The sequence below is a fragment of the Indicator indicator genome, chromosome 2, assembly GCF_027791375.1.
Source record: "Indicator indicator isolate 239-I01 chromosome 2, UM_Iind_1.1, whole genome shotgun sequence".
Lineage (NCBI taxonomy): Eukaryota > Metazoa > Chordata > Aves > Piciformes > Indicatoridae > Indicator > Indicator indicator.
The window spans coordinates 19,652,816-19,678,825 of record NC_072011.1 but is presented as its reverse complement, the minus strand read 5'-3'; the positions used below and the strand labels follow the sequence as shown (position 1 = coordinate 19,678,825).

At 39.1% G+C, this 26,010-nt stretch overlaps 1 protein-coding gene across 2 annotated transcripts; it reads left to right on the top strand.

Annotated features, from left to right (window-relative positions):
• Nucleotides 1–1,151: 1,151 nt before the first annotated feature.
• On the top strand, nt 1,152–25,211 carry MYCT1 (MYC target 1). Of its 2 annotated transcripts, none has more exons than XM_054398778.1 (2): nt 1,152–1,401; nt 24,293–25,211. In XM_054398778.1, exons 1-2 carry the CDS (start codon nt 1,152–1,154, stop codon nt 24,823–24,825), a joined length of 783 nt encoding a protein of 260 aa, XP_054254753.1. In that variant the 3' UTR covers nt 24,826–25,211. The 2 variants fall into 2 exon arrangements, with proteins under 2 accessions (XP_054254753.1, XP_054254762.1); XM_054398787.1 differs by having other exon boundaries at nt 1,300–1,401; nt 24,298–25,211.
• The last annotated feature ends 799 nt before the right edge of the window (nt 25,212–26,010 follow it).

Below are 26,010 nucleotides of genomic sequence, written 5' to 3'. Positions count from 1 at the left end.
GATGATTTTGCTTTCAGGAAAAGATATTTCTCAACAGAGAAAAATGAAAGAACTAATGAGGTTGCCAATAAAAGAAATTCTTGCAGTACTCAGAAATAAAATGAAAAGAAACAAATTGTCTAATTTTGAAATAATACATTAAGTCAAGTTTTATGATTATTAATCTGGTTGAGCTTTTTGGTAAAGATTACTTTTTAATTATAACATATCAGGATATTCCACTTTAAAATAATGACAGTTTTAAATCTTAAGATTGGAACATTCCTAAATTTGGGGTATTCCTGATATTCATTGTGAGAAATCAGTGTAGCTGATTCTGTGGTGTTGGGGTTTTTTTAACAATGGGCAAACCAAAACCTCATACAACTTTTCATAGAACAGAGGTTTGACATTCACAGAATGTTTATGGACATCCATTATGTTTATGGACATCCATTATCTGCAATGTATTTAAAAGGAAAATAGTTAAAATGAGGTCCTACCAAATTTATTACAGAAATAAAAAATAATGTATTTTATTGACCCCCATACATTCTGCATTACTTTTTGGTTATGCATCATTAAATATCGTGGTTATTTTCTTTAATAAGTGTGTTATTATTGCGATTTGTTGTATTTAGCAGCAGCACCTACAAATTCCAACAGGGAATTAACACTACATTATTGTCTTACTGTCCAAACAATTTGCTCAAAGCTTGTTTGTGTTCCAGAGAACTCATATTTTAGAATGGGGTGTGGAAAGGAAAGGAATTGGCAAAGGAAATTTGAAGCATGCTCATTAAAATATTAATGCCTACAGTTACACTCTCAGGCCCAGCTAGTTCCTCAAACTAGCCAAGGAACCATGGTGAATACTTAACAATCATAATACCTAAATTAATATGCTAGTGTAATAGTGTTTATTAAAAGCCTTTTTGACAAACTTCTTCCTTACTGAAAATTCCCACTGAAAACAAGTGTTTTGAATATTTAAGGAAGGGCTTCAATACAGCAAATCATTGAAGGAAAGAGAAAGAAATATTCATCTCTATCTCTGGACATTTTGGGGTTCAGAAAGTATTAGGGAAGGAGGAGATTTGGTATTGTTCTGCGTCAGTTTGCTCTGGCTGAGGAAATGACAAGAAGGAAACTGTTTCCCCGTCTCAGGAACCATGTGGTGTTCCAAGATAAGGCAAGCACTTGCTAATTTCAGTCCACAAGCAGGAAACGTGATACATCCATTTCCTTTCAGGCAAACAGCACAGTTCTCTGGCAGCACAAAAGCATTGCTTCTACCGCTAAATCTCAAACATTCAGAAACCTATTGCTCCTCTGTGGATTTACCATTCTATATTAGTTATTTGGATGTTATGGATAGAAACAGTACTTACTCTCCAATCACATGGCCACCAAAGTTTTGGGGTAAGGATTTTGTTTCTTTTCCTAGAGTATTGTTAAAATGGATGCTGAGGTTTGCTGGCAGTTTCCTTAAAAGTACATCTAGATACTTTCAGACCTCATGCTGTAAGCAAAACATAATGACAGATTTTGTATTTCTTGCAGTGCAAAAGATTGTTTTCCAAATGTTTCTTTGTTAAACTTTTATTAAGGTTTCAAACTAATGAAGACAGCAGGAACTGCCAGGGCAAGAATTGATTGTTTGGCAAAATTCATTACTGAAGTCAGTTGAAAAGGTTTCTATTGACTTTAGTATGTTTCAGATCAAGTAGACATTCTCAACTGTTTAATGGGTGTACCTACACAGCAGACATGATCTGTTTCATCTTCTCATGAAAAAGAGAGAGGAAAAAACTGAATGTGTTGAATAAACTCTTACTTCTCCAGAATGAAAAAAATATTTGTAATTTGTTGTAGTGCCTCATCATCAGCTTTTCTTTATTTGTTTCCTCAATGTGTGTTTTGATTATCATCCATTTTTTCACCTAAACCTGAGAATGGTTTATTAACTGAAACAGACTGTGAGGTGAAAATATTAGTTATACTGATATTCATTCAAGGTAATTAGAATCAGTGGCCTAATCCTAAAGGATTCTGTCCAACAACTGTGGAGAACCTTTCCCAAAAACCTCTATCACTTGCTACGTTTAATATTAGCACGCGTTAGCGTTTAGCATTAGACTGAATCAGATGCCTTTGTTCTGCTCTATTATATTACTGCAAATGAGCATTGACCCCTCCAAGAATATGTGCTCTATTTAAAACTGAAAAATAATACACATTAAATTCAATAATATATATTAACAAAACAGGACTTTCATTGCAAAGAAGTGCCCTAGGAAAAGAGTGGAAAATAGCTATGCAAGAAGATTTAAAGAAGTTCCTTCATTTCCGTAACACAAGAAATGATCTGTTGAACACCATCCACATTTCTTGAAGTGATACATCTATTTTCCTACTGGGAGATCATGTGAAACTCACTTCATTTTTGTGTCTTGGGATAAAGAGTAGGATAATGACACTGATGTATTTGAGAAATATTTACAGATTAACTGAGAAAAAAATACTGTTATTGCTGTTTCAGAGTCTCTTGTTGCGTGGAGGTTGTCTGCTGGACTCTGAAAAATAACTATCTACATTTTTTGTAGAGTGGAACCTCATGCAATTCTAAAATGGTTCCTTCAAAACAAAAATGACAGTACTTTCAACATGTACTTTAAGAATCCTTATGTAAAAGATGCTCTCCCTCATTACTTCAGATGTGCCTTTATTCTGAGGTAGATTATTGCTTCACAGTCATGGAAATGTGCACAAGAAACAGCAAAGTTACATGAAACTCTAAGAATTCATTAACCATACTGTTCAGACTGTGGGCAAGAAGTGGACATTCAAATTCCACAGTCTAATGCATGTGCCTGGTACTTTATTCCTTTGAAGGTACAGAGAGGACCTGCATGAGCTGTCTTGTCGCTGAAAGAGCCAACATCTCCTTACATGAGATTGCCCACCTGCTTTGCTAGGTACTGATACCATACCCAGTACTGATCATCTCCCATCTGACAGGAGATGAACTTCACAGCTTGGGGTTTTGTGAGGAGCTTTTGTGGTCCTGGGAAGGGAAGAAGTCTTGTAGGTTTTCCTTTTAGAGGAATTAATCACATTTCCTCTTCCTTTTCTGTAGGTATGTGATGTGTAGACTGTGGGGGCGACATTATGCAGTCTGTATCAGAAGACAATGACTAACACAAGTCCAGTGTGAGGAAACTTCATTTAAAATGATAGAAGTGTATTTTCTGACATCCTTGGAGATACATAGAATTATAGAATCAGTCAGGGTTGGAAGGGACCACAGGATCATCTAGTTCCAACCCTCCTGCCATGGGCAGGGACACCTCACACTAGATCAGGCTGGCCAGAGCCTCATCCAGCCTGGCCTTAAACACCTCCAGGGATGGGGCCCCAACCACCATCCTGGACAACCCATTCCAGGCTCTCACCACTCTCATGGTGAAGAACTTCTTCCTCATGCCCAGCCTGAATCTCCCTAATTCCAGCTTTATTCCATTCCCCCTAGTCCTGTCACTACCTGTTATCCTAAACAGTCCCTCCCCAGCTTTATTGCAGGCCCCCTTCAGATACTGGAAGGCCACAATAAGGTCACCTTAGGGCCTTCTCTTCTCCAGACTGAACAGCCCCAACTCTTTCAGTCTGTCCTCATAGGAGAGGTGCTCCAGCCCTCTGATCATCCTTGTGGCCCTTCTCTGGACATGTTCCAGCATGTCCATATCCCTCTTGTAATGGGGGCTCCAGAACTGGACATATTACTCCAGTTGGGGTCTCACCAGAGCTGACTAGAGGGGGAGAATCACCTCCCTTGACCTGCTGGCCAGACACATGACCTGAGGTAAAAATAAAACTACACATAATAGATATAAACAGAATTGAGTTCTTTATCAAATGCAAATGCAGTACTTGAAAATGGGATTTTTTTTTCAGGACATAGCTTATAGGCTGTTTACTGTTTTTCTAAGCCTCCTACCATGTAGTGCTGTGTATATGAATACACTACCAAGATGTAGATCCTTTTCCAGGTGTGTGTGACTACTTCTCAGCAGGTCCCATGGATTCAATCAAAGTGTAAACTTCAACATGTGTGCAAAGGTTTGCTAGGAGGGACTAACATTATAAGGAAAAAAAATAATGCTGTAAAAATTGTTAAAACAGTTATATATAATGATGTTTAATTTCTTACAATTTTATAAGCCATCTATTGTCCAATAACAGGTCCCCTACTCTGGAAAATATGTAGGCATCCTGTTTTCTCAAGCTGTCCTGCTTCCAGTGGTAATTTCACACAATAGCATCTTAAAAGTGACTGCAAGAATTTAAAACTCTGAACAAACTAAACTGTCCTGAGCTGATTTATGAATAAACACATATAAATCTTTTCACAGGTGCTCCAGGCTAGTGAAAATGTGCATGAATAAAGCTCTATTGACAAAACCAAGATACACACACCTTGATATGTCATACTGTGTGAATTGCCCAAGTAATCTAAATTCTCTCTACATATTCATGCAAAGACCTTAACAAATTATATATATATAATATAATATATATAATATAATATATAACTATATATATTATATATTTTTATATATTTTCTATATAAATTATATATATTATTTATATAATTTATATAGAAAAAATATATTTTCTATATACATATATTCTATATATATACTATATAATTATATATAGGCTATAGATAATATATATATTTTATATATTTTTATATATTTATTTATAAATATGTATAGATAATATATATATTATATATTTTTATATATTTATTTATAAATATAATATAAATTAATATCACACTTCTTTGCAAGTTCAGTGTATAGTTAGTGGCAGCCTGAAAAGTTAACACATGCTTAATTGCAGTCTTCACAGGAATTTTTTTGAATTTGTTCTTCACTTTCATCATTCTGAGGTATTTTTTAAATGCTAAATTATGTAGCAGAATAAAACAGAATTGAAACAGGAGTTTGACTGTCCTAAAATCAGTTCTGCTGGAAAAATAGTTAAAAAAGGAATATTAAACTCCTCTTTTAGTTTAAATTTATAAATTTCATGGTAGAGATTCCGTCTCTGTCATCAAATATCCCTGGTGTAAAGGGTCACAAGCACAAAATCAGGATTCTGATTCTCACTTTGCTAGAGCTGTTCCCTACTACAGATGTTGTTCAGAGTCTTTGTAGACATTGTGGCTGTTGTCTGAACTACTGCGAGGATGCAAGATCCCATCTCTTTCAGGTGTCAGCTTCTATAAAGTCATGTAACCTGTGCTCACCCTATTTTGCAGTGGGATCCTGTAATATAATGTTTTAGCAGGGGTTTTTAAAAAGAAGCACTTAAAGTCAGCCTTTGCTGAACTTCAGTGCTGTTGGTATCACATGGGACTGTAGACAGCTCAAGCGGAAGTTTGGCAATATGTGAATGAGAAATCCAGGGTTTGGTACCCATCTATCAACTACTAATCTCATTTTTTACTGTTTTAATATAGTCCTTATTGAGTTAATTTTGATTTGTAAGTCAACAGTGGGGTGAAAGATGCTTCCATTTTAACCGAGTACATTTCTTGTAATTCCTTAAAAGCATTTTCAGTCGTGCACAATTAAATACAAAAAATGGTTTCAAGATAATCCTATTTCTCCAGTGCAGATAGTAATATGCTTTCAGATCAGGAAATTTAATTTAAATAGTAGATGTAATCAATACGAAAGCAGCAGAACAAAAATGTTTAAGCAGATATTAATCAACATAAATCACCATATAAACTTAGGCTATCCTTCACTCTAATTTTACTCAAGTACCTATTTGAAAATGTGACATTACAACTTAACACCTTAAAAACATTGACATTTTTTGTGAATCAGAATCAAGGGTGTTATTTGTCCAGTGTGTAGAAACAATGCCACGTATCAGCTGGCTTCCAGTATTTTAATATTGTGAACTCCCTCGCACTAATACTTTAAACATTGTCACTTGGCTCTAAAAGCTACAAAGGTACTCATGGTTCTAAAGATAATGTCAAATGTTGCATTGTCTCTCCCTCAAACCACTGGTCTTCCCCTCAATAAAATTTGTCTGTATTCTTGACAAGTCAGACTATCTACTTTGCTGGAAAAGGTGGTCATTAGGGATAAGCACATTTTAGTGTCTGACACTGTTGTGATATCATGTTACTGGTGTAGTAATAGTGGTTGTTAAGGACTTTGTGTTATTCTCTTTATGAACTGAAAAAGTACCTGTGAAGGGCATCAATGACATGAATAGTTACACAGCTGTCAAACATGGGAAAGTCCAGTCTAGAAAGGCATGGGACCTGTTTTCTCTTTTGGGACTCTTCATGGGTAGTGGCCATGACAGAGTAGAAAGAACAAGCAGCAAGTCCAGTCCAGTTCTTTGCAAGTGAAAAAAGAAGCGTTTGCCACCTGTGTGGTGACTAGGGTTAATCCTGTTGGCTTCCACTCTGATGACTCTGTTACATTTCCACTGGGTGGCCTCTCCTCATTCCCTTTGCTCCTTTTCACACACTTTGCACTCTTCCAGTCTAGCTTTAGCAGTGGCAGATAAAGACTCCAGGAGCTGCCTCAGCTGTCCTGCTAGAGATGTGGACACACAAAGGTTACAACTTGAAGCACTTGACAGCAGGTACAGTAATGGTAGCTTCTAACAGGCTACTGCTCTTCCTAGTTTGATGGCTGAAAAGATTGTCAGAAACAAGAGTATCCCAGAGACTCTATCCTGGTAGTTTGGGCATGACTAACATGGAAGAGGAGTTCATTAAGCTGAAGATGCAATTCCTTTGCTGAAAGATAGGAGGAAGTGAAAGTGTGACACAGAAGAAAGTAGAAGGAAAGCAAAACAAAATTATTGCCTTGGATTCAGGTGCAGTATTAGTACCTCGAGGAGATGTTTCCTGAATTACTATTTTTCTTCTCTTTCATTCCCTTTTCTCTGTTTTCAAAATTTCACCCTAGCATGCATATTCTTCCTGGCATTTAAATTCATGACAATCAGCCAGAATAGACCAAGGTGATCAAAAACACCACCTCTGGAATTTTTTCTTGCAGCTGATTTCTTTTTTGTCACTTCTTTGTGTTTTGGAAGACCCCAATGGTTTTAAAAGCGCAGTACTTGGCAGCATATCACAGAATCACAGAATGTCAGGGGCTAGAAGGGACCTCAAGAGATCATTTAGTCCAAACCCCCTGCCAAAGCAAGATCACCTGTACCAGGTCACACAGGAACTCATCTAGGCAGGTCTTGAATATCTCCAGAGAGGGATACTCCACAACCCCCCTGGGCAGCCTGTTTCAGTATTCTGTCACCCTCACAGTGAAATAATTCTTCCTCCTGTTTCCATGGAACTTCCTATGCTTCAACTTCTACCCCTTGTCCTGTCATTGGGCATCAACAAGAAGAGACTGGCTCCATCCTCTTGGCACTCACCTTTTAGGTATTTAGGAGCATTAATGAGGTCACTCCTTAGTCTCCTCTTCTCCAAACTAAAGAGCACCAGCCCCCTCAGTCTCTCCTTGTAAGGAAAATGTTCCACTCCCTTAATCATTTTGGTAGCTCTGTGCTGGACTCTCTCAAGCAGTTCCCTGTCCTTCTTGAACTGAGGGGCCCAGGACACAATATTCCAGATGTGGCCTCACCAGGGCAGAGTAGAGAGGGAGGAGAACCTCTCTCGACCTACTGACCACACCCCTTCTAATACAACCCAGGATACCAATGGCCTTAGCCACAAGAGCACATTGCTGGCTCATGGTCAACCTTCCATCACCAGGATCCCCAGGTCCTTTTCCCCTTCACTGCTCTTCAGTATAGGTCGGTCCCCAACCTATACTGGTACATGGGATTGTTCTTTCCTAGGTGCAAGACTCTACACTTGCCCTTGTTGAACTGTATTACATTTCTCCCTGCCCAACTCTCCAGCCTGTCTAAGTCTTGCTGAATGGCAGCACAACCCTCTGGTGTGGCAGCCACTCCACCCAGTTTGGTGTCATCAGCAAACTTGCTGACAGTGCTCTCTGTTCCCTCATCCAGGTCATCAATGAATATATTGAACAGCACTGGTCCCAGTACTGATCCCTGAGGGACTCCACTAGTTACAGGCCTCCAACCTGACTCCGTCCCATTGACCACAACTGTCTGACTTCTTTCCTTCAACCAGTTCTCAGATATCATAAGGAGCTCATAGCACAAGCAATAAATATCTCCACAGGAGACACAACCTCTTTTTGCAGAGTCTTTGGATTAGATCATAGCTGCCTGCAAAAGTTTGGAAATGGGATGTGAACAAGTGAGCTTCTTTGTTTTGAAATCACTCTGCTAGTCAGGCAACTGCAGACGTCATAGGCTCCTGTTAGAAGCAGCCCCAGTGGAAGAACAGGCAGAGGGAGTGGCAAAATGCTTTCTTCCAACCTCATGATGCAGTCTCACTCTAATGTTTTAGAGAATAATCCCTTCCAGTGCTTATCCAAAGTAGTAGTAGATGTCTTCTTCAGAAAACAGAAACTGTAAACGAGGATACAGCCATTTAGTGTACAAATATGAGTATTGCCATCACCTAGAGCACCACCCTATATTTTTGATGACTACATAAGCAGTTCTCCATTCATAGTACCACAAGGGATAATATATTAAAATTGTATTCCAGTAACAATTGACTTCATAAATTTTGAATTTCTTGAATCTTGTTTCCTTTTTACATTTAGTTAAAACTATATAAAAGCAGTAGATTAAGTTACCCAATAAGAATAAAAATTAAAAGGAAGCCAAATTTATCAATGCATGGTGAGAGAGAGGGAAAGAAGCAGAATGGTCCCAGCAAATGTTATCAGAGGAGGGGATGATCCATATTTGCTGAAGTCAAACTTATCTGAAAGAATATATCTGCATTCTTTGGCCAGGAGCCTGTAAAAATACCTCCCCCATGTCACAGACAGCCACATGTATATAAAATGCAATCTTCCCATTGAGTCTCCCCATCTAACATCCACTAGCTAGTTGTCTACAGAACAGCTTGCCTGCTCAGACTTCCTGGAGTGCTTTGTAATACACTACTTTAACAAGCCTGTTTGCTTAACACTTGAATTTCAGAGTCTGGTTTCTGGCTCGTCAGGGATACTGATCCATTAGTCAGGACCTGCAATTCAGGGCTTTACCTCCTGCTGGGTGATGTTAAAGGACTCAAATAATTGAGCAGACTTCTGTCCTGGTCATGATGAAGTTAATGAGAAGGCAACTGTATGTGAACAAACCCTACTTCCAGCTCTCCACCTATCTTTTCCAATCAAATAAATTTCTCATACTTCCAGGTTTGTTATTATAGATTTTCTTAGAGTCCTGCTAGTTCTTTATTGCTTGCCTAACCTTCCATCTTCTGACTAATATTTTCTGTTTTACTTATTCAAGCTGGAGCCCTTAAAAACCCCCAAAGCTATATATCTCCAAAGCCACTTTTCCATACACTTAAGATTTCCAATGACAAAAAGCAGCTGGTCTTTCATTCCTATTTCACAGCCAAGTATATCTACTGATGGTAAAATAATAGTTTTGAAGAGCATATGATCCAAATTCCTTCACTGATTGTTTCTAGCAAACTTTGCAGCATGTGAATTGCAAAAACAATATAAAAATGGTCTAACACATAAAATAATAAAGAGGAAGCAGGAACGAATTTCCAGATTTGATTGGAAAACTCAGAATTCACGGCATGAAGAGGCTGGGAAAACTGGTGGAAAAAATATAGCCTTTATCCCAGTTTCTTAGCCCAGAAGATATCGATCAGATGGACTAATCAGAGCATTATTATGCTAAAATATGTGCAAAATATCTCATTCCTAAAGTCTAGTTGTGTGTGCCATGAGTGCATAATATAAGCTGTAGCACAGAAAGAAACAGAGTATGCTTATACTCTGTGTCAGTCTGGTATGGACAGACCATGTTCTTGGGGCTGCAGATTTCCTCAGTTCTATCAGATAATGAATCTACAAGCATGCCTGGCTTAGTGGCTGTGTAGCTGTGTTGAATGAAGGCAACGGTGACATTAAGCCTGCTCCCACTCCTCCTACAAGGAACCTGTGAACACCACACAAATTTTTTATCAACCTCAAAATGTGACTCCTGGGGTACAGATCCTAAAATAGAGTAAAATACATTGATTCTTCCCAAATTCACTGAGAAACTAGAATTGTTTTATTTTCCTCTGGTCTGCTGGAACTTAGAGCAGACTTGACTCCCAAAAGCTTTGTGAAAATAAGCATATCGGGAAGCAGATTTTTAGCTGGATTTCTGGAAGGTGAGACAGATGGTTCCTCCATGTTTCAGGCCCCTATCTGAAAAACAAAGAAAACTTCCCTGTGCTGCTTTGTGGGAATGTTGTCAAGAGAAAGAGGATGAGGTAAAATGTGACAGAGAGTCAGACAGAAAGCCAGTTCCCATTTTGATTCCTGTAAACACACTGACATGTACATTGATCTGAGGAGCAGATGTGTGACGTGGATATAAAATATACATTTAAACAGCTCTATGAAAGAGAATGAGATCTTTACATTGATGTTACATTCTTGAAATATTTCCCTTATTACATTAAATCTAGTGTACCTACAAGTTCTCCTTCCTGCTACCCACACATTTATTAGTGAAGCCATATTTCCAGATTACTTAACCAAAGATTCACTTAATTGAGCAGCTTTATTTTTTTCATACTGATGAAGAATAATTGCAATATATCTGTATGGTGAATTTCCAGAAATCAAGGCTGTGGAAAACTTATGTAGTTCAGCAGAATTTTTAGGACAGGGACCAGTTTTGGTTTTGTCTGTTATGAGTATCACACACTGGGACCTCACACAGTCTCTGAGAAAGCAGTACACAGGGGGAAAAAAAAAAAAAGGAAAAATGGCCACACCATTAAAACTCTGCTTCATCTATACAGGAATCAGGACAGACTTTTTTCCCTCACCTCTTGGTGAAGGCTGTAGGCTTGTGCATCCTCCCAGGCCCAACGTTAACTTTTGCTGCATGGCTTCTGGAACAACAGAAATTTCCCTTGCCCAACTAATGGCAATCTCTTTTTTTTTTTTTTTTTTTTTTTTTTTTTATCTCTTTCAGATGAGATACTGATCTGTATAAAGATACTGTAACAGATATGTAGAAAATGTCATGTAACAAAACTACTTTGCAAGTGTTCAAGGAGTCAGAAGCTAATTCAAAATTTCCATATATTTTTTAATAGAGATCACAGTAGACAGAGGACTGCTGGGGCAAAGGAGACCCACACCTATCACCTTTCCTCTGCCTGAACCTGTTAAGATCTCTAGAATGAAGGGGGTTATTGTCCCATACGGTCAAGGTCACTAGAACTTCCTGTTTCCAGCTCCTCTGACTGGAGTGTGAGCTGACTTGGGATGTGTCAGAAGCCATCAGCAGAACAGCCTGGGCCAATGGCTTGTATAAATAGTGCTAATGGCAACAAGGGTGTGGGTTTAACTGAAGGAAAAGAGAGCATGTGATGGTGAGACACCAACAATGGCAGCAACTGTGTTTGAACATTAGCCCTTCACTGGCAACATGAGAGCAGTGAATATCATTCTTTTGTAACACTCAAGGTCCCAGGCTCCTTCTCTAAAGTCTTCCAGAAATAGCCTGTTAAGGGTTAGGGCTAAGGTGCCCATTAGACACGTGACTGATGCTCTCTATTAACTCCTCTCCCTTCCCAGGGAGGAAGAGAAGAGGGCTAAGGCAGGCACTAGGAAAATCCCCAGACTGGACTCAGCTGCAAATGGGAGCCACATTCAGGAACTGATTCTGGAACTGAATTTAAGAACACACAGATTTGGATTGAAGGCAGAAGAATGGAAGAACAGAGTCCTCCTTGGATGCTGGCCAGTGAGGAGAGTTTAACCCTTGTGATCCCTCAGCTTTATACCAAATATGACTTATATGGAATGGAATACCTTGTTCATCAGTTTAGGATTACCTGGCCTGTCTGCAGGTGATGTCTTTTACTCTCTGCACCCCCAACCTGGTACACAAGAATTACCAGTGACCTTGGTTTCTATGGGAGCAAGTAATCAAGAGCCCTTCTGGATACCAATCCTTGGTAGAAACTGTAAACAAGCATTATCACTTCTAGAAGCAGACACTGTCTGCAAAAAATATGCTGTTCATTTCAGAAAGTGCAGTCACTTAGAAGAGACTGAGCTGAAAATTAAAATCACTGAACAGAGTTAATTCTGTTCTAGCTCAAATCAGGACATGTTCTTATACCAAACCAGAAATACATCTATGACTTGTGGTGTAACCAAAAAGGAAGGCATTGCTCAGCTTCCTCCTCTCCGCTTCAGGATACACCATGTCTCTGTTCCCCCTCAGCAGTGTTTAAGAAGGGCTAATTTGTATGCAGCTTTGCAGCTGGATTTCTTTCTTATGCACATGGCAGTAATGTTTGCTGAAGCAGCTGTGTCTGTGTGCTTCATTGTCTTCAGCTATTGCTACAGTAGCCTGAAGTAGCAGGCCAGAGATGTTGCGTTGTAATGCTACTATCTGGTGCCCAGTTGGTGTAGGACAATATCACTTCCTCTGTGGTCCATCAGGGACAGGAGGTCATATGTCAAATCTACACAATCCACCCATGTTGATTTCTCCAGGAGATAGATCTGTGTTTTAGCCTTATGCTGGGGAGGCAATGTTTTGCATCAACTGCTAGAATACTATGGGTTTGTATGCACCCCACATGAAAATTTACCAGATAAATCATCTGCTGTGTTCTCAAGTGGCAGAATGATTAAACTGTACTTAGTCTGCTATCCATTAAGCAAAATATTTCACAAGAATGTGCAAGTTATCACTTCCATTACTGAAGCAAAGGGGAATGTATCCATAGTAGGATCTTACATTTAGGAAGATAGTATGTAAATCCACCTTATGTACAGGCCTGTCAGAGAGGTAAGAGTAGATACTAAGGCACCCTTACCCTGGCAAGCCTGAAGAAAAGAGTATTACTGTAGCTAGATAGAAGCAACAAACTATGTCATGAAGAGACCAGCCTTAGTCTTGCATGCTGTCTATTCAGATCATGACTGCTTCCCGATATATAAATTATTCTTTTTAACTGACTCTGCCATCCTTAGGCTCTGTTTTGTTGCACTCTGATTACTGCTTTTTTCCTGCTTTCCTCACCCCCTCCCCACCCCCCCTCATACAACCATTGATATATCAAATGCCTAACCACCTTTAGCAGAAAGGACATAATAACCTGAGGTAGTAGAAGGGCCAAAGTTTATTCAGAGTATTATTTAAATATTAACCAAACATACAGTGCAAACACATTTTGGCAATTATACCTGACTAGTTGGTGCTTCTTACTGTCACATGAGCTAGCAAAACCATCATTCTTTATTCATCCACGCAATACAGAAATTTTGTCTTCAGGAAATGAAGTATATTTCTTCTTCCAAGCACCACACTAGTGAATGTGTTGGCATGTAAATGTTTTCCTTAATAAAAGATGCTTAGTGCTGTGCTTTCTCCCCAAGACAAACAACATATAGCTGCATGCTCCACTGCATTCAGGTTCAGGGGAGTTAATCTCAGCACATTGTGGATGCACTGGCTCTGCCTCCGTTCTTCTGGCAGAACCAGTTGAAGGAAAATGCTCTGTATTTATACACAACCTCCTGTTTTACCATTTCAACTCATTTAACCAGGAGTCAGAAATCTTTGGGAGACAAATGAGTGGCTGTGATTGGTGCTCTCTCTCTCATACAGATTAATCTGAAGCATGGGGATGGAATGAGATGTCCACAATCACAAAACCACAATGTAAAGTCAAACCTCACAATCAACCCTCTTGTCTTGGTAATATTATCTTAATTTCATAACCCCATCCTTTTTCTTTCCCCTATGAGAAAAAAAAATACATAACTAAAATCTGTCAATAACAGTTTAAAAAGAAAACTTTTTTTGTGATTTTCAAGGCAGAAGCTTCACTTCCTATGCAAACTTAATAAAAAGTACTTATTCATATTTTGAAATGTATTGTATAGTATTTAAGTTTGTATCAATCAATCCTAAATAATTCTCGTACCATAATTTATTCCCCTTATACCTGAGGAGATGGAAAAGAGACATATATGAGTTTGATTTTCATATATTCAGAATAAGTCAATAGCAACTTAAGGTTTATCTGTTAAATAATCTCAGCCAAAACTGCATCAACAATACAAATATATATGAAATAATGTCTAGGAATTTTTTAGCAAAATGATTGGGGAGAAAAATTTGTTTCAATGCAATGCAAAAACCTTCTTGGGCTCTGACACATGCTTGCAGAAGCCAAAAGCCAGGGCAGTTTCTGCTTCTCAGCAGAGGCCTCTGCTTCTCTGATGTCTTATTTGCAGAAGAAGATTAATTGTGTTTCTGACTTTTGAATTCACCATGCAAGCATTTAGCACACACTTATGACATTTTTGACCATTTAACTGTCATCTGTTAATTTTAAACCCTTTGCTTAAAAAAATTACATTATACTAATGCTACCACTCAGTTATCCAGGGTAATGGGAGAATAGGCCAATCAAGTAGACACATGGCTTCTGTAGAAAGCAAGTAAGTTTTTCAGGCAGAATATGAATGAAGAAGGAGACCACTGATGCCTGTATTGATCAAGAAGTGCAAGCAGGACCTGTATCAGCCTGATGCAAACACAGCCCCCCAGATACCACTTTACATTGAGTCTCCAGCCTGGATCATCAAAAGTTGACTAACACTTCTGTAATCGTCTCACTTAGAAGTTATACCAACATTTATCAGCTTATGATTACACAGAATCTTGTAAGTACTACTTAACTATGTCTCCTAGCCCACACTGAAATAGATACTCATAGACGTATTTGGTATAAGAGAAATCTCTGAAACTAATTGATGATCACACAGGAAGTACTGGGAGAAAGAAAACTGAAATTTCTGAAATGCAGATATCTAACTGATGAGTACAGTACTACTACATATGAACATACTTTGGTATTCTCAAAATGTTCACTATTTTACCTGTTCCCCAAGGAAAATAAATGTAGCAGGAGGTTTTTTTCCTTACTGGATGTAACTCAGGTATTACTGCAGGGAAAAAAAAAAAAAGAAAAGAAGGAAGATCAAATTTATTCTGCTCCTGAGTACTTTTATATTGGATACTTTATATCCGTATTCAGCATTCACAAACAGCTTCTCTTTGTCCCATTCTTCAACTTTGTACAACTTTGTTAATTTTCACCTGAGGAAGTTTTAGCAGTCACCCTAGTTTTAGCCATCTCAAAAATTAACGAGCCTATAAACAGAACACTAAACACTATTTTCAGTGATGACTATTGATGACTTTATGAACAAGCAATGCACAAGTTAGACCTGTCAGCCCAATACCCTGTGGCAGTGTTTCAGAGACAATGCATTTCCGAGTGAGGAGACACGGTTTTGGGCTTCAGTGGACTTCCTTCAGCTTCTGCCAAGACTCCTCGTTGTATACATCCGTTGCATTTGTTTTGTCCATATTAGTCCCTGTTGTACATTTAAAATAAAGAGCGCAAGAGATGGAACTGGAAAGGGGAGATTACTCCCCTCCTAGGAAGCAGCTGAGCAAGTTGCTGGGTGAGAGGGAGAGAGATTGTACAGCCAAGGTCAAGGGGCAGAAACAAGGTCTTGCCTCCCAGATGATACAAAGGGACACTTGAGACCCAGAGGCAAGTGGGTCTTAAGCACTTTGGAAAAGCACTGCATTGAGAACCACTGTTTATAGGAGCTACTGGGTAGGCCAGAATGTGATCTTTATTTGCAGTATACCAGTTCCTCAAGGTACTCAGAGTGTGCCTGCCACCCTGAGTTTTCTTTCTTTAAAAATATTCTATTTTGTACATGGATAAAACCTGGAATTTCAATATAAATGCTTTTTGGCTTTTAGTGGATTCTCACATTAAGGACAAGTTCCACCTGAAATTGTGTCAGGCAGGCTCTTAGACCACAGAAGTACTGTGGTGGGACTGAAATGATTTCAACTTATTCTTTAGCCTACAGCCTTCCCAGTAACCTGAAAACCGTGTGCTTTATTCTAAATCTGGATGTCTTCGGTTTTATTAAATGTAGCATACATACTTTGGTATTTGCTCCAAAATTTTAAGAATTTTAGGAAATCCTACTTAATTTTAAGCTTTTGCTCTAGTCGCTCTGTTCACTTTATTCTTAGGCTCTGTAAAATAATCTTATCAATTAAGTAATAACCATAGTGCCATATTGTACTGTGGCAAGCTGTGATTGACTGTTCAATTCAGGATCATGCAGAGGCCATATAGCTTAGGCTTGTGCTCTGGTTTTGTGAGGCTGGTAAGAATGCCGTGCCAGAGGATTGTTTGCTGCACGTGCAGGAAAGATCAAATTTCTATTACTGTCTTTGTAATGCATTAGGAATCGTAACAAAACTACGCAGTAACAATTTCTATCCATCTGTGCATAAAGGAATCTTTTTGTTTTATATAGTTATGTCAAATGCATCCTATTATCTCTACCCTAGATGTTTCCTTCTGATTATCCCATTTACTCTTTATTTCTAATTCCAGTAAAAATCAACTGCCAGTAATGTTAAGCCAACATCAGTAACTCTGAGGTAGTTTGTAGGATATTGAGATGGCATATTCCACTCATCTGGCTTTTTATCACAATGAATTATGGTATAAATCATTGTGATAAAACAAAGCCAATGTACTCTGGTGCACAGAAATCATTCTGGATGTCACTGTGGATGGTGAAAATGCAAATTTAAGAACAAACGTGGCATCATGCATCTTCATCAGCATGGATATTTGCACAGACACAAAACTGTACAAGCTTTACTCAACTAAGCTTCTGCACACTTTTACTATGCCTCAGTCTAACTTCCTTCCAAAGTCTATGCAAATTGGTAGCCCTAAGTGGTTTTGGCAATATTATTCAGGGTTCTCGTGAGTGTTGAGATGCTGTTAAGGTTTCTGTAGTCTTTTGTTGAAATATTTCTTGCTAGCTTTGCCGGTCGCCCTATTTTATCAGAATTACGGTGGTTTAGGTACTGGTTTCCAGCAGAGGGCAATCATGTTCCTACGTAGATTGCTCTTCTGTGATGTTAACCCTCGTAACAGCCATTCCTTCTGCATTTCAAACAGAGAATTAACCCATGGGGATAGATGGCTTTTTTTTTTTTTTTTTTCCTTTTTTTCCTTGCCATTTACTTAATAATTTTTCAGATGTTTTCTTGAGCCTATTTGCTTACCTGATTGAAGAAAGTCTTAGAAACTGTATGAAATAACATTACTATGCACGTTTGGGTTGTCATCTGTCCTAGACACTTTATTTCAAGACAGACTTAACTATATTACAACTCCTGAGTGATACTGGTTTTAAAAAATTTTAATAGGAGTAGATGCACCACCTACCTGGACTATCTACCTAGTTGTTACCTGTCCTCACATATAGACATATGTTTTTTAATTCCTTGGCTCTGCTTTAAACCCAGTACTTTTTCTTTTATCTGCAGTGGACATAAAAACAACTGTTTATCTATTAGGTAAAGTGAGAGAACTACTCTCTCTTGTTGCATAAAAGATCTTGCACTAGCACAGGCCAAACAAAAATTCAGTATAAATGTTTCTTGGCTTTTAGTGGGTTCTCACAGTAAGGACAAGTTTCACCTGAAGCTGCGTAAGGGTCAGGCAAGCTGTGTCTGAATGCAAAGCACTGACATTTCCAATGGCCTATCTTACTTATTTTCTATTAGTTCCTGTATCCTGCACCATCTGCTTTTCTTTCAGCTTCTTTTAACACAGATTCTGTTTTCTAGATGCCACTATCCTTGTTTGTTTTCTGGATGTCACAACTACCGGAACCACTTTGTGCTGTAGCCTGTCACTCTTGACTCTTCCCACAATGGTTGTGTGTGATCTTTCTTTAACTTTTGCCATGACTGAGATCACAGCTGGTCGATATTACACAGCAATTTACTTCCCACCCAACTGAACAGTGGACTACCTACAAATCATTAATGAGAGGCTGTTTTTCTAATACAATTAGTGACAAAGATTGGGAAGATAGTAATGTCAACACTTGTCAAACACAGAAAAAATGAGTTTTGTTTTTTTTTTTAACTCAGCATGACAACAGCAGCATAGGGCTACCAATACCTGCCCCAGCTTTAAACAAAGTTCTTATGGAGATAGTAGAACCAGCATAAAATGAGTACTTCAATTAATTTCAAACTCTCTGTGTTGGGCCAAAGTGGTGGCTCTCTGGGCCCAGGTTATTCTTCCTTTCCAGGCTCACTGGCTGGAATACATGAGGAGAAGTGGCTGCATCCTGTCTGACTTAGAGCTGTACATCCTAAATATTTCTATGATTTGCTACGGCTGTAGGGAGATGCTATGAGCTTGTTTAAACTTTTATGAACTCTGGGTGCTCTGGTCTGGTTTTGCACAAATAAGACTGTGTTATGAACATCTGCTGAGGACTTACCTCAGCCACTGAGATTGAAAACTCAGACACTAAGACTTCTGTCAAACAGTATCTGAATCATTCTTACTAGTCAGATTGCTAGATTTGTCATTTGTAAAATGCAGTTCAGGTTTTAATACACTAGCTGGTGCTCTAGAGTAAATTGTACACTGAGCTTTCATTTCAGGAAAAAATATAGGGTGAAACAGAAACTCACATGCATTTGTCCATGTCTGAGCTAGCTGTCAAGGCTTTTCAGCTTTTGGTCAAGGCAACGTGTGTGCCCACAAGCATATGTGCATGTAGGGAAAGAAATGCTTACTAACTCAGGGTTTCAGTCTCTAGAATATTACATTATATAAAGGAAATAGAGCTCAGAAAATGTAAGAAAGAAATAATTTAAAAGGAAATAATTTTATAATTCTAAATTTTTATTAAAATTATAAAAATAGCTCTTTTCTACTATACAACATGGTGGTATGTTATGATGCTTCTCATTGTTAATACAGCTGAAATCAATGAGCTTGTGCATTCTGTATACAAGCTGATGGAGCCCATATGGAGTAAAGTTTGCACGCCAGATATGCAATGCCTCGTGCTAATTTTGGGATGATGGAAGAAAAGAAAAATGGTAAAATTACTCTCAAGTATTGAACTAAATAAACAGAATCTTTCTCTATTGCAATATGAGCAAAACATCTCTACAGAAAGATGAGTTTGAATGTTGAACAGTACCATTCTTGACTGATAAGCTACCTTACCAATTCCCATAAATTTAAGATAAATCTACTTAATTATTTCTCATGTTATAAAGCAATAACAACAACAAAACCACCCAGCTCTAAAGCAAAAAGAATATTGTAATGATTGAAAGTCATCTACTCAAAAAGAAATCAAATGTGTAGGTGTCACACTATGGGTGTATTCTCCTTCCTTGTGCTTAGCGATAGCATGAGCAGAACAGATGTTTGGAAAGCTAACCATCTCTTTATTAGCTTTAGTACTTATTATTGGCAAAGATACATTTCAAATTCAAGTGCACAGTTTGACTAAAACACGCTTTTCAGTTTCTCTTTCCTTTTCATTCAGTACGTTGTCCTGTTGTTACCTGCCCTGGTTCTTGCTCTGAGATATTCACATTGAATCTGCTACTTACATGATTTTGAGAGGTACTACTATCCCTGCATATGCTTAGCCACCTAAAAAGTTTACAAATAGATATGTTTGTAAGCGTGAGACAAGGAAGATCTTGTGCCCACCCTAACTTTGCATCTTGGGGGATTTATGATAAAGCTATAGGAAAGAGGCAAGTTCCAAGAATTTCCTGAGTCCAGGGAGCAAAACGCTGTTTCAGCCCATCACAGCCAATGCAGAGGACAAGAAGGAAAATTAATCCCCAATGCCAATGTGTTTTGGATTCAGAGGAATGTATTACTATCTGATGTGGTCCATACACATGAAAGGAAAATGAAACCCCTACTCTGAAATAGGTTGCCCAGGGAGGTTGTGGATGCCTTCTTCCTGGGGCTGTTCAAGGCCAGGTTGGATGAGGCCTTGAGCAGATGAGTCCACTTGAGAGGTGTCCCTGCCCATGGTGAGGAGGTTGCAGGAGATGATGTGTAAGGTGTCTTCCAACCTAAGCCATTCTGTGATTCTACGAACTAAGAGATTGGCTTGAGTATGCCTGTAGGGATCCTGCTAAGCACCATGATAGGGGCAGGATCCTCCATCTAACAAAGCAAATCTGTTTTGTGAAGACTTTCGTTGATCCAGGGGCTGACAGTTCTAGGTAGGGACTGTGTTGCTAATTTTTGGTGAGCTATAGCCCAAGAGAAGGAAGTAGAGAACATAGATCATTTCTCAGAAGACTTAAGAGATTAGTATAAGCCCCTTCTGGCTGGCCTCAATACTGATGTCTAGGATGGACGTGAAAAACTTGGTTCAGAGCCATAACTAGGAAAAGTACCTTATCAGATGGTCTATCATCTTTACTATTAACATGCCCATATTTCTCCTGTGTGGATTATGTAGGCACAATTCATGGAAAGTTATGAAAGCCTTAATCAAAATAGCAACAAACAATAAAAATCTTTGTGCAGCAGAAGCAATAATCCCCTGTACAAACCTGTAGCACTGCACTTGCTTAACACTGCATGCAGAAATCATAGAGGAAGCAATAAGGATTTTTCAGAAGGAATTGCCTGATCTGGCTATATTGGGCTTACTGGCTTGGTGTGCAGATCTGGGGGTAACATCCAGAAATCATGCATGTAACTGTGGGTTCCGAACCTCCAACCTTTTTCTCATAGACATTGGAAGTACCGAAGATAGGAAATGTAGCTAAGATATTTAGTTGCAGTTTCCTTATTCTTTTATTTCTGGCTTTGCACCTCGAAGTTTGTTCTTTATTGTTGAAAAAAACTCACCTTTATCCTTTACCTCACCTGGTATTAAAAGTGAGAGTGGAGAAAACTGACTGCTGTGGGGTGTAAAATCTTTTCTCTTACACCATAATCAAATAAAGCAGGCAGTGTGAGCAGCCTGACAAATGTACAGGTCAAAATTCCTTTAAAGTACCAGCACTTGGAGAGTTATTGTTATTATCAAAATCCCTACCTTTTCTCCAAATTTTTATTATTTTCCTTTTTTCTTGAAGGTACAGAATGACATGCATAACTCTCAGGAAACCACAAGATAATGGCTTCTTGGGAGACACCTTGTATCAGTATTGCTCTGACTCTCCTGAAAGGCTAGTTCTGCCCTAACACTGGCTAGATTAAGAAGGAGAAAAACAACTCTATGAAAACTGGCTGTTTCCCTCAAAATCCCAGGTGCAGCAAGTCCCGCTCTGCCTTTGATCTTTTTCTCTGTTTGGTAGTATTTTCTCCAATGTACCTCAGGGCTGTGATTGCTGGACTTTCTAAAGAGGAAATCAATGGGCATAGATTTACAATTCTTCGGTGGAAGTTTTAGGAACTGAATTCAATTTCAGTGAAGTTCACCCTCTGCAGAGAGTGAACAGAAAGCAAGTTTGGCCTATTAGTGTGACCCACAGTTCCCACTGAAGTCAGAGAGAGTCTGGAAACAGAAAGAATAAAATGTGGGTTTAGCGATATTTCTGTATTCAGAATCAAAAGGATTAAATGTAAGTCCAAATGGAAATGAGAACATTCAGGATACTATATGGCAGCTGTAATAGTCAGTGTAAGCCGAAACGAGTTTCCCCAGGGAATAATTTGACTCTCTATTTTTGCATTCATATATAGAGGTTGAAAGACAATAAAAGAATCAAAGAAGTTAAAGAAAGTGAAGACATTACCCAAAGGGACAATTGTTTGTACTGTACCTCCAGCACAGGGGAACAGCACGTGGGAAGGACTGAAGAGCTGCACTCGATACTTTTGTCAATTCCCTCATCTGCTTTTAACAGTGTGAATTGCTGATTTGATTATGCAGGTGGTGAAAATTATGGCTAGAGGGATGCAGGGAGAAGTCCTCAGCATGATGCATGTGAACCACAAAGTCAGGAACATCTGAACGTCTTGCTGTGCTTCTGCTTATGCTGGAGTCTGCTGAACCCTTGGGTGGGAAATTTATGGTCACATCAAAAAATTATGACAGTGTTGGTCTAGAACAACATTTGCAAAGGACATGTAAAGCCAATATACTGATCCTCTGACAGTGTCCAATGGACAGCAGCAAAAATGGAGTTGAAATACATGTTGCTTGGCATCCACAACCAGAAACCTGTGAAAATTTTATGCTAAACTTTCTGGTGCTCAAGCAACTAATTTTCCCCAACTACTAGTATGAATCACATAGCTAACAATTATTCACTGAAGGGAGAAAAGTAAGAAGGTAGAGAAGGAAGGCAATAATAAATGATTCTTAAACTGCAATCACACCAGTAATCATTTATATCTCCCCTGCTGGAAGGAAAGCAAATGTTTGCTTTCCCTCTCCTGCAGTGACCTGCTCTAAGTTTAAGCCTTAAACTAGACACTGAGGCCTGACTTATTGGTTGGTGCATATTGGGACACCTCTGCCTTCAAGCTGGTCTTACTGGCCATGCCTGACACCCATCGTCTCCCTCCACTGTGTGCCACCTGCTCTTCATAGCAGTCCTTCAGTTCACTTGCTCTCTTTGCCTCTCCAGGGCCTGCTTTGGCTAACTCCCACAGCTCAGACTAGATGCTGTTATTTTGGGTTCTGGAAATGTCTGTTTGTGCAGCGCCATAAATTCAGCAGAAATTCTTTAACAGCTGTCACCTTCCAAGAAAATTGTGAACCTAGTCTCCTTTTGCCTTTATTTTTTGGCTCTTAGTCCTGGCATTACTGCCTTCTGTTGTGGTGATCAGCTAGGCACAGTGTTAGCTGGCCTGTGCTTTTGTGTGCTATAGAAGTCACTCATCTGTCTCTGTTTAATCAACATGTTTTCCATTTCAACAGAAATGTTTCAGAAATGTGATAACACGGCACAGGCAGAATAAACATGTTTCAAGCTGTCCCATGACTCTTTTTTTCACTTATTCATTCTTTGCTCCAATAATAGTCAGCATAGTGTTCCTTCTCCTTTGAGATTCAATCCCTTCCTGAATTTTGAGGGTTTTGCATTCATTTCAGGCTTTATCCTGAAGGGAGGTTGTAGCCAGGTGGGAGTTGGTCTCTTCTCCCAGGCAACCAGCAGCAGAACAAGAGGACACAGTCTCAAGTTGTGCCAAGGGAGGTATAGGGTGGATATTAGGAGAAAGTTCTTCAAAGAAAGAGTGATTGCCCATTGGAATGGGCTGCCCAGGGAGGTGGTGGAGTCGCCATCCCTGGAGATGTTCAGAAGAAGACTGGATGAGGCACTTAGTGCCATGGTCTACTTGATTGGTCTTAGAACTGCAATAAAATTATTGCTCAGTTGCAAAACTAAGCAAAGTTTTTTGAAATAACCATTCTGTTCATAGAAATATACAAGGAAAAAAATCTTACTCCTCCACACTGTGAAACCATGTAATAAAAAAATCCCTAGTCATGCTCTTTCCCCAAACCCCAAGATCTCTTATTTGTCTAAGGCATTTTAAAAAGATCTAGATTAATTCATCTTTAAATTGGGCATTGGGGATGGGAAACATTTAAGAGATTTAGCATTACTAATGGTTATCTCTGACCATAATCATTCAGGATATAATAATTTGCATTATTTACTATGAGGATTTAAAGTATCTGTTACTCAGCAGTAAAAGGCTGGGACACGTTCTCATGTTGGCTTAATTAAGAATATGACAGAAGGCTTATTTAATTAAGAATATGATGGAAAATATAAGGCTTAATTAAGAACATGATGGAAGTTACATCAGTCACGTAATAGGTGAGTTTGCAAACACATACACAGAACATAAATGTCTGTAAACAGAATGACAAGCCTGCATAAACCTCATACAGCCTACAGAAACAAATGCTTGGCAGTTTCATAACATATCTTGAGCCTGGTTGGTGTCTGACTCTGGGAAACACTTAAGATTTTTCCCTTGCATCGGTGCAGAAACTGGTATTAAATGCAAGCTACTTTCTGGATGTTGTTGAATTATGGAAGAAAGGAACACCATGTAGTGAGAGCAATCAGAGCTTCTGCGTTTGTGTTGTAAAGTTCAGGTAGAAAATACAAAGAGCTCAGGGTCTGGCCGTCTTTGAAGAAGGCTGCCATCCTCAATTCCTTTTCTGGTAGGAAAATCCTTCAGAATTAATGAAATAACTTATCTGTGCACTTTTTTTCTGTATTTCAGAGCAGATAACAATAGCCTTCACAGTGTCCATGGTGGTTGGACTGGTGATTGGAGGGATCATTTGGGCTTTGTTCACTTGTTTGTCCCGTCGCAGAGCTAGTGCCCACATTTCCCACGGTGGTTCTTCATCCTTCAGCCGTCGGTCCAGACCCTCCTCCCATGGGCACACTACAGGCAGGACTGGATTTTACCGCAACAGCAGCTGTGAGCGTCGGAGCAACCTCAGCCTGGCCAGCCTCACCTTCCAGCGGCAAGCCTCCTTAGAGCAAGCCAATTCTTTCCCCAGGAAGTCAAGCTTCCGTGCATCCACCTTCCACCCTTTCCTGCAATGTCCTCCCCTCCCTGTTGAGACGAACAGTCAACTGATCACCCTCACTCCCACAAATACCACCACAACCCTTGTGGGAAGCACCACCAACAGCTTAAGTCGACCCGAATTCCACTGGTCAAACAACAACCTCCGCATCTGCCACTCCACACAAACCCCACCTCCTGCCTATGAAACCATCATAAAAGCTTTCCCAGACTCCTGAACTAAGCCCTTGCTGCAGGAATCCATGTGCATTTTAGGAAGAACCTTAGTCATCTCAGCAGTTTTCTGTGCATGAGGAAGATCCCTGGGAAGTCCCCAGCTCCAGGGCACATACATTGCCAAGAGGCAGGTAGCAGCAATATGTTAGAGCACATTATCCCACTGCTCAGAAGATCACTTGCCTTTGTACTGCTGGCTCTAATTTACTGTGCTGCCTTATGCTTGCGTATTTATAATGTTGTGTTGTTAATTGTAACCGTTGTATCTTTGGAGGAATGAAAATACTGCCACATGGAATCCAGATCATTTCTTGGAGAAGCAAATCAAGTTAGGGATTACTGATACTTACATATTTCTGCAAGCTCACCATTCTGCTTTTTTTTCTTTTTTTTTTTTTGGGGGGTGGTGGTGGTTTTGTTGGTGGTGGTGGTGGTTGGTTGGGTTTTTTTGCTTTTAAAGAAGACATTCTGGTTTACATGTTTTCTCAAAGATGTTTAGTTTTCAGAACACCTGCCAATATCCACCTTCTTCCTATGATGACAGAATAGCTTCTGCATGAGGAACTGTAGATGCAGACCTTGCAGAGCATTTAATGTCACAGTCCTGGCTATGACATTGTTGATGTCTGATGGTCTTTGTGTTGATTCCAGAGGATCTTAAAAGACTCCATGTTACAGCTACTTATATAGAATTCCTCACAGTGTGAGAAAAATGTTGAAATATATGAAGCTTCACAAAGAGAGAAGCTTCAAACAACATACTAAACGGTTACAAAGAATTTTCTGTCTGCAGACAACAGAACAAGTAGTCACATATTAATACCCAATAATGTTGTATGGGAGCAGAGCTCCTGTTTCATTTTTCTAGGTCTGCTTATCAAGATAAGTAGCATGAATGGCAGCTTTTTTTTTTTTTAATCAAGTTTCCTGTTTTGCTATGGGATTGCTCATTTCCTTATTTCAAATTGTTTTTTTCCCAAATTGTACCAACATTTAATTCTTCCTGGGAAATTATTCACTGAGATCTTGTCTTTCACTAAGGCACGATTTTAGATATCTATGGCTGAATACTGGAATGGTACAATTAGTTGGAATACGAAGATAAAGATGGTTACACATATATACTTGACTCTTTTATGTGTATCATGTCAAGCTAACCTCTGGCTTAGTAGAGACTAATTGTTCTG

Excerpts from the sequence above, each read along its gene's own strand:
- MYCT1 (XM_054398778.1), top strand. The coding sequence starts at position 1,152 with ATGTGGTGTTCCAAGATAAGGCAAGCACTTGCTAATTTCAGTCCACAA. Across the intron at positions 1,402-24,292 it reads ATGGCCACCAAAGTTTTGGG|AGCAGATAACAATAGCCTTC; the intron begins GTAAGGATTTTG and ends TCTGTATTTCAG.